Source organism: Procambarus clarkii, chromosome 30, assembly GCF_040958095.1.
Source record: "Procambarus clarkii isolate CNS0578487 chromosome 30, FALCON_Pclarkii_2.0, whole genome shotgun sequence".
NCBI lineage: Eukaryota > Metazoa > Arthropoda > Malacostraca > Decapoda > Cambaridae > Procambarus > Procambarus clarkii.
The window spans coordinates 14,518,523-14,528,059 of NC_091179.1; the positions used below are offsets into that span (position 1 = coordinate 14,518,523).

Consider the following 9,537-nt stretch of genomic DNA (forward strand, 5'->3'; position numbering starts at 1 on the left):
GGTGAATTTCTCCGTAGATATTGACAAGAGCTTCAACGAGGCGCGTCCTCCAGCGACAGGTGCCAGGCCCAGTAACATTGGAAAATGGACTTTTAAAAAGTTCCTTTTCTAACTTCCGTCCCAAGTGAAGAACATGATAAATATAGAGAAGGTTCGTGCTAGAATTATTGTTCTAGCCATTTGTCAGATTCAATAACACACACACACACACACACACACACACACACACACACACACACACACACACACACACACACACACACACACACACACACACACAAACACACACACACACACACACACATATATATATATATATATATATATATATATATATATATATATATATATATATATATATATATATATATATATATATATATATATATATTCAGGGAAGACCTTGTGGATTCTCACTGAACACTTTAATATTTTCTTCTCCTACCACCCCCCATTCTTTTGTATATACACATATATGTTTGGTTTATTTAAACTTTGTTACAAAAAAGGAGTTACATATAGGGTACAAAGACAATTATCATAAGTTGTCGAGTTCCTGCAGCTCCTCAGATGGCGGGCAGGAACCCTGAACGCAGTGTGTGCATTTCCCCTCTGTTTCGCCACACTGAGGCCCTGGAAAAGCGCCTCAGTATGCTTTATAATTGTACTCTAGTGTACCTCAGTATGCTCTATAATTGTGCCTCAGTGTGCTCTATTATTGTGAGAGTGGAACTGGACGTTAAATGAACGTTAGGTGAATACTGGATATAGTTTTGTTTACTTAACAGAAGCTACATCTGAAGATATTACAGAGTAGAGTGCTTAGCATGTTAGACGCCTCACGGGACGTCCGCAACACTCCTCCAGACTAAAGTAAAGTGTAGCTAAACTTGCCTACCTTGAGCAAATACCACTTTTCACATTACCGTGTTTGATGATTGTATCCGCCAAGGTAATTAGTTCTCTAATTGTAAAGAATATACGCGAGAACAATGTAGGAAATGATATGCTGCCTCTCCGAGGAACATGAAAGGAAGGTGTGTGAGTAATGAATGATAATTAATGTCTTGTCACCGCGCAAGGCATCACTTCAACGCATCTCTCTCTCTCTTGCAAGACGGGCATCACCAGCATCTAGTTCCCACAGGTGGCGGTAGGGTAGTTAAGGTAATTAGCAGGAAAATGGGCTTGGTCATGGAGCCGGTCGGCCGAGCGGACAGAACACTGGACTTGTGATCCTGTGGTCCCGGGTTCGATCCCGGGCGCCGGTTAGAAACAATGGGCAGAGTTTCTTTCACCCTATGCCCCTGTTACCTAGCAGTAAAATAGGTACCTGGGTGTTAGTCAGCTCTCACGGGCTGCTTCCTGGGGGTGGAGGCCTGGTCGAGGACCGGGCCGCGGGGACACTAAAAAGCCCCGAAATCATCTCAAGATAACGTCAAGATGGTCAGAATGACTATCCAGCACTTGGAAGGGATATGAGGACACATCAGGAACACATTGTGACTATTTAGTGAAGAAATACTTCCCACCTCCTTGGTCAATGTGTCATCATGTTCAGACGTTCTGTCATTGGGGCATGTGTGTCATCACGTTCAGACTTTTCAGACCTCAGAGATAGAAATATAGATATGCGAACAAGCCTGAATGTTTCCCCAGGACTATATGCAACTGAAAACTCACACCCCAGAAGTGACTCAAACCCATACTGCCAGGAGCACACTGCTGGTGTACAGGATCCCTTAACCGCTCGACCAACACGACCGGACATAAGAGGATGGTAGCCTCTAAATATAGATATATATATCAAACGAGCAAGATAAACAAATTAGAGCAAGAATGATAGATGATTGACCAGCAATTCACTCTGAGACAGGTGGGAGGCCAGCCACCACCTGTCACACCTAGCTGACAGGTGTGCCACACACATCTGCTTTACCTGTCACAACCATTTGATCCATCTGTCACACCTAGCTGCTCCGCCCGTTACTTACCTGGCGCCCGTTACTTACCGGACACCCGTTACTTGGGGACAATGGTTTTTGATCATATTTGTTAATGATTTTAAATCCTGTACTATTGTAACTAAATATATAGATTTAATATAATCTTTATGTCATGTGCTGAGGGCTGGATTGTCACATTTCTGTTCCCTCTCGGGCTGTTATCTTTCATGGCCCCAGTATACCCATGGTCCAGTATACCCATGGCCCAGTATACCCATGGTCCAGTATACCCATGTGGTATACGTCGCTGGAAGACAGGAGAACTCGGGGAGACATGATCACTACCTACAAAATTCTGAGAGGAATTAACAGGGTAGATAAGGATAAGGTGTTTAGCACGGGTGGTACGCGAACAAGGGGACACAGGTTGAAACTGAGTACCCAAATGAGCCACAGAGACGTTAGAAAGAAATTTTTCAGTGTCAGAGTAGTTAACAGATGGAATGCATTAGGCAGTGATGTGGTGGAGGCTGACTCCATACACAATTTCAAATGTAGATATGATAGATCCCAGTAGGCTCAGGAATCTGTACACCAGTTGATTGACAGTTGAGAGGCGGGCCCAAAGAGTCAGAGCTCAACCCTCGCAAGCACATCTAGATGAACACCCACCTATGACACCAAAACTTAGACCAGCCACCACAACCTAAGATTTATTTGCGACGCAGCAGAGGATCCTATTAAATGTTGCCGTTACCCGTCCAGATGACGTCCCGGGCCTTTGATCACCACACAACTAGCGCCTCCCTCACACACGGGAAAAGGTTGCGGCAATTCTGAAGGTCCTGATCTGTGCTTTATTTTGAGCGAGTTTTATTGTTTATGGGAGAATTGAGTGTGTGTTGAGTGAGACGTAGAGAGGAAGGAGGATAAAGGTGTAAAGAATGGAACGGAAGAGGTAGGTAAGGAGAGGTGGAATGTCAGCGAGAGAGGAAAAAAGGGAAATGAAGATGGAACACCTATGTACAGAAATGAAAGAAATAAGATTGGATTGTTTAGGTGTTGGGCTTGAGGTCTCTCGGGCCCAACATGCAACATGTGCTTATATATATATATATATATATATATATATATATATATATATATATATATATATATATATATATATATATATATATATATATATATATATATATATATATATATATATACATCGAACGAGGGAGGGAGGGAGGGAGAGAGACCAAAAGCTTCTGGTGCATTACATTTTATCCAGGTGATTGAGAAGATTAATTGATTACAAAATAAGTGAAGTTCTTCATTCCTGAATTAAACAGTATTCCCTCTGGTTGTTTGAGCTACCACAACCAGGGTGACATTAGGTCCAGTCAACAGGTTCAGCAAGCGTAATACATTTATGACAGAATTTGTGTATTAGGCTGTTTGAGAATTTGTGCAATGTTCTAAAAAAATATTTAGTGAATGTATTTAGGGCTGCTACACACTTGAGTGCAAATCAAGAACCATTTGAAAACAAAAGGGAGCGGCCAGAGAGGCAGGAGGTAAAAATCCCGCCAAAATGGGAAGAGTGGCGGAGGAGAGGCCATAGTCCGCCCTCGGACAAAATGTGTGGGTCCAAAGCCGGGGCGGTGCTGGTCTATCATTTGAGCAGCCTCTCCACCTGATCAAATCAAACAGTGCTCTCAAAGGCTGCCCTCAGCTCGAGTGATTTTCTACATAGATTTTACAAATAGACTTCATACGCCGCGCTCAGACCCTTTGGTCTCCCGTCCTCTGTCCGCGCGGCCCAGTTTTTGTCATCAGATTTGTGATTATCTCATGAGAGGGAGTAGGAGGGAGGGAGGGAGGGAGAGAGGGAGAGAGAGAGAGAGAGAGGGAGAGAGAGAGAGATAGGGCAGGAGGGTAGGAGAGAGAGGAAGGGCGGGATGTAGGGAGGGACAGGGAGGGCGATGTGTAAATGACGGACGAGAGAATGAAGAAGAGAGAAGAGAGGGGGAAGGAAGAAGAGTGAGAGGGGGTCGGAGAAAGAGAGAGGGAAGAAACGGAAGACTGAAATCATTAAAAAATTGCTCCGAGCCAACATGAAAATACGACATGTTTGATGCTTGTTAATACCAGAGTAATAATGACTACTCTACCAACACCTGGCTACCCTACCAGCACCCAGCCAGGCCATCGTACCATCACCTTGGCTGTCCTACTAGCATCTGGAGTCACCCTACCAGCATCTGGAGTCACCCTACCAGCATCTGGAGTCACCCTACCAGCATCTGGAGTCACCCTACCAGCATCTGGAGTCACCCTACCAGCATCTGGAGTCACCCTACCAGCATCTGGAGTCACCCTACCAGCATCTGGAGTCACCCTACCAGCATCTGGAGTCACCCTACCAGCATCTGGAGTCACCCTACCAGCACCCGGGCCGCTACACCAGTGGCGCATTTACCCGTGCTTCAAGGCGAAATCAAGCATAAAGGAAACATTACCGTAGAATATTTTCTGACTCTGAGCGAGTTCTGGTACTGGTGAGGTTATCACTCGGGTGTGAAGCCCCGCGGGGCGGCGTGGGAGGGGCTCCCAGTACACGTGAAAACATCCTTGATTCAGTCTCCATGATGCTCACTTGTCTAGGAGCGTCCTGAGGGGGAGTTACTGGGAGGGTGAAGGAGATTACGGGATAGAGATGCAAAGGAGAGAGAAAGAGAAAGTGGCGAGAGTAAGGAAAGAAAATGTAGATAAATAGAGAAAGATGGGGGGAAAGTATAATAATGGATACAAATATTTCGTCATGTCCGTTTTCCTTCCATGTGTTGGTGTCCTGTTGATGAATGGTCTGGCTAGGTTGTTTCCGCTACTAAGTACCAGCATCCACCATCGACTGAGGTTTCACGGCGTCTGTTTATATGTACTGGGGACCTCGTACATGTACTGGGGACCTCGTACATGTACTGGGGACCTCGTACATGTACTGGGGACCTCGTACATGTACTGGGGACCTCGTATATGTACTGGGGACCTCGTACATGTACTGGGGACCTCGTACATGTACTGGGGACCTCGTATATGTACTGGGGACCTCGTATATGTACTGGGGGCCTCGTACATGTACTGGGGACCTCGTACATGTGCTGGGGACCTCGTACATGTACTGGGGACCTCGTACATGTACTGGCGACCTCGTACATGTACTGGCGACCTCGTACATGTACTGGGGACCTCGTACATGTACTGGCGACCTCGTACATGTACTGGCGACCTCGTACATGTACTGGGGGCCTCGTACATGTACTGGGGACCTCGTACATGTGCTGGGGACCTCGTACATGTACTGGGGACCTCGTACATGTACTGGCGACCTCGTACATGTACTGGCGACCTCGTACATGTACTGGGGACCTCGTACATGTACTGGCGACCTCGTACATGTACTGGCGACCTCGTACATGTACTGGGGGCCTCGTATATGTACTGGGGACCTCGTACATGTGTTTGGGAACTAGCACACCAGTACATCTCACTCCTAAAGCCTCACGCTACGCTCCCCCGGGGCGCATCGTGAACTATGAACAATACCAACACATTGCAAGAGACCGATGAACTTGTGATTTCTGAAGCTGAAGAAAGACAGGAAAGCGAGGAAAGGTGATATTTTTCCCCCCTCCGCTGAGTTGATAGTGGCTTTGGAAGCTCGGCGCTGAGTTATGAGAACGGAAACTGAGTTATAGTAGCCGAGATGAGCTTCCAGGATGCTGAAGGGTAGATGCAAGATAACCTCAAGACTTGGCTAGGCCAAGCCTCGTGGTGGTGGGCCACCACGAGGGAAAATATTAGCGGAACTGAAAGATTTTGTGGCTGAGGAACAATTCTGGATGTCTAAGGAGTAATCTAGTTGTAGGGAAGACGTGTTGGTTAGAAGCTGTCATCCGAATGACGGGTGAAGGGTACTGGATGCTCCTGGTACTGTCATCTGGGTACTGAGTGGCAAAGCTTGGACATTTGCAAGGTTTATGTTCGGTTGTGGGAAGGCCAATCACGAGGTATTGAAGTAAATTACGACATCCGAATGAATTTCAGAGATGCAATTAACAAGAAAAGTTCAACACAGCTGCACTCAGTATGTAATTAAAAACAGAGAGAGAGAGAGAGAGAGAGAGAGAGAGAGAGAGAGAGAGAGAGAGAGAGAGAGAGAGAGAGAGAGAGAGAGAGAGAGAGAGAGAGTACAATATCTTTAAAAAAATACATGGAGATTTACAAAGACAGTAAACGTGGTGTATATATATTCAGAAAAATGACTGAGACCTATTGTCAAACGACACTGGAGAGTCAATGACTGTTATGTGGACCTCTTGCTTGTGTTGTGTCTCTCTCTCTGTACCTTATCAGGGGTTTATAAATATTTCTGCTGCCAAGAACAAGCAGGAAACACTTCGACTCACTGATAAGCAGAACGACAATCATAAATATAAATACGGAAGAGAAAGGCAAATAAAACAGACAGTAAAAGAATAAAGAACCAGAGAACGAAGACGAAAGAGAGAGAATCAAGAGAGCGATCAAAGGCAGGTAACCGCACCCATCTTCAAGACGCCCTCCAAGAAGCCTATTCCACCTGGCAGCGTGTGTGTGTGTGTGCCCAGCACTCCCAGCCCGCCACGGATTAAATATCCTCCTTTTCACCGCCACTCCAGCAAAGGATACCAGAAAATAAACAAAATGCGTAAAAGCCGAGCCAACAGCGTATAATGAGCTGGGGTAAGATGGCAGGCAGGTAGGGAAGGAGAGGCTCGGCCTGCTCTCCTGGGACCCCCATACCTCTTTCCCCCATCCATAATTGCTCCAATTTTTTCACCAATCGATTTGCTTCGGAAGTTGTTTGCCGACAGGTTTGTGACGTAAATCGCCCTAGATTGATTCTCGAGTCAATATTTGCAATTTTCCCCACATATCCCTCGGCTAAAATTGCTTGTTAGGCAGGAAAATCTTTGACCACATGTCGGTGTGTGGGATCGATCAAGCTGCTGACTTGAAGAGGGGGAGAAGCGGCCAGGTTAGCTCTACCACCCACACGTGGTTATCTTTATCAGCACGTTGCGTTATCTCGCTGTGTGCCGCTAATGTAACATTACCAGAGAAGATATCAAGTGGAGGAGGAGGAGAAAATGGAGGACGATGAGGAACAGGAGGAAAAGATGGAGGAGGAGGAGTACAAAGAGAGGGAGAAAGAGGAGTATACGAGCCGGTCGGCCGAGCGGACAGCACGCTGGACTTGTGATCCTGTGGTCCTGGGTTCGATCCCAGGCGCCGGCGAGAAACAATGGGCAGAGTTTCTTTCACCCTATGCCCCTGTTACCTAGCAGTAAAATAGGTACCTGGGTGTTAGTCAGCTGTCACGGGCTGCTTCCTGGGGGTGGAGGCCTGGTCGTGGACCGGGCCGCGGGGACACTAAAGCTCCGAAATCATCTCAAGATAACCTCAAGATACGTAGCAGAGGAAGATGTGTGGGGTATATATTTAGCCCATACGTCAGGCTGCGAGCAGCCGCGTCCAACAGCCTGGTTGATCAGTCCGGCAACCAGGAGGCCTGGTCGACGACCGGGCCGCGGGGACGCTAAGCCCCGGAAGCACCTCAAGGTAACCTCAAGGTAGCCCGTCCTCCTAAGGTTTCCCAACTTTAAGAAACTGTTGTACTAAAGTACTCCGAACCTCTCAGAGGACCCAAAACAGAAAACGGGACAGTATGTCAACTTCGCGAGCCGCTTCCATTTTCTAGAACGACATTTTTTGGCCTTAGAGTATACGTCAAAATGTGACGTTCTATTAGGAGGACGGGTTGTGATATGAGGTTATATCACGGGAGATATGATATATATTATATCCTTTAACCTTATATATGATATAAGGTTATATCATGGGAGCATTATTAGGTCCTGAGCCTTAAAACACGATGGAGATCATTAACTTTTTCATTGAAGGAATCACTGAGAAAAATATATAAATATTCTAATTCATTAGATTTTCATCTGGAATCACTTTATAAGTGATATTTAGGACATTCAGTGAAACTTGCTAAACTGTTTAAACTCCAAAAAATGGGAAATACAATGATAAACAAGACTTAAAAACAAAAACTGCCTTCAGAACCTTGTATACCTCATATGTCAGACCAATACTGCAATATGCGGCTCCCAACCCGTTCTCGCACTTTCGTATAGTCAATATTGACTTATTAAATACGTGCATATGTGACATACTAATTTATTGTGAATATTTTAGTTTACCTTGAAAAGCTTCATAGAAAACACCGACCTTACCTAACCTTCTTAGTATGTTAAGATAAGCGTCTTATTGCTTCGTAATTACAATTATTACTTAACCTATTACAGGTATAGGTTAAGTAATAATTGTAATTACGAAGCAATAAGATGCTTATCTTAACATACTAAGAAGGTTAGGTAAGGTCGGGGTTTTCTATGAAGCTTTTCAAGGTAAACTAAAATATTCACAATAAATTAGTATGTCACATTTGCACTTATTTAATAAGTCAATATTGACTGTAAGAAAGTGCGAGAACGGGTTGGCGGCTCCAGCCTGGAGTCCACATCTAGTCAAACTCAAAATGAAATTACAAAAAGGTTCACAGGTATGCCACCAGGCTAGTCCTCGTGCTGATGGGTATAAGCTACGAGGACAGATTACTGGAACTAAGCCTCACGACACTAGAAGACAGAAGAGTTCGGGGAGACATGATCACAACGTATAATATTCTCTGAGGAATTGACAGGATAGATAAAGATAAACTGGTAAGCACGGGTGGTACGCTAACAAGGGGACACAAGTGGAAACTTAGTACCCAAATGAGCCACAGGGACGTTAGAAAGAACTGTTTCAGTGTCAGAGTAGTTAACAAATGGCATGTATTAGGCAGTGATGTGGTGGAGGCTGACTCCATACACAGTTTCAAATATAGATATGATAGAGCCAAATAGGTTTAGAAGTCTGTATACCAGTTGATTGACAGTTGAGAGGCGGGACGAAATAGCCGAAGCTCAACCCCCGCAAGCACAACTAGGTGAATACACACGCACACACACACACACTCAGAGCCGGTGGCCGAGCGGACAGCACCCTGTACACGTGATCCAGGGTTCGATCCCGGGAGCGACGAGAAACGATGGGCAGTTTCTTTCACCCTGAATGCCCCTGTTACCTAGCAGTAAATAGGTCCCTGGGAGTTAGTCAGCTGTCACGGGCTGCTTCCTGGGGTGTGTGAAATGTGAAAAAATAGTAGTAGTAGTAGTTAGAAACAGTTAATTGACAGTTGAGAGGCGGGCCGAAAGAGCAGAGCTCAACCCCCGCAAGCACAACTAGGTGAACACACACACACACACACACACACACACACACACACACACACACACACACACACACACACACACACACACACACACATACACACACACACACACATACACACACACACACACACACACACACACACACACACACACACACACACACATACACACACACACACACACACACACACACACACACACACACACACAGTTTT

The 9,537-nt window shown here is 45.6% G+C and overlaps 1 protein-coding gene across 1 annotated transcript; it reads right to left on the reverse strand.

The window, feature by feature from the left end:
* Positions 1 to 4,853: 4,853 nt before the first annotated feature.
* On the reverse strand, positions 4,854 to 5,480 carry LOC138369916 (uncharacterized). Its single transcript, XM_069333667.1, has one exon. The coding sequence runs from the start codon at positions 5,478 to 5,480 to the stop codon at positions 4,854 to 4,856; it is 627 nt and encodes a 208-aa protein (XP_069189768.1).
* Between the last annotated feature and the right edge of the window lie 4,057 nt (positions 5,481 to 9,537).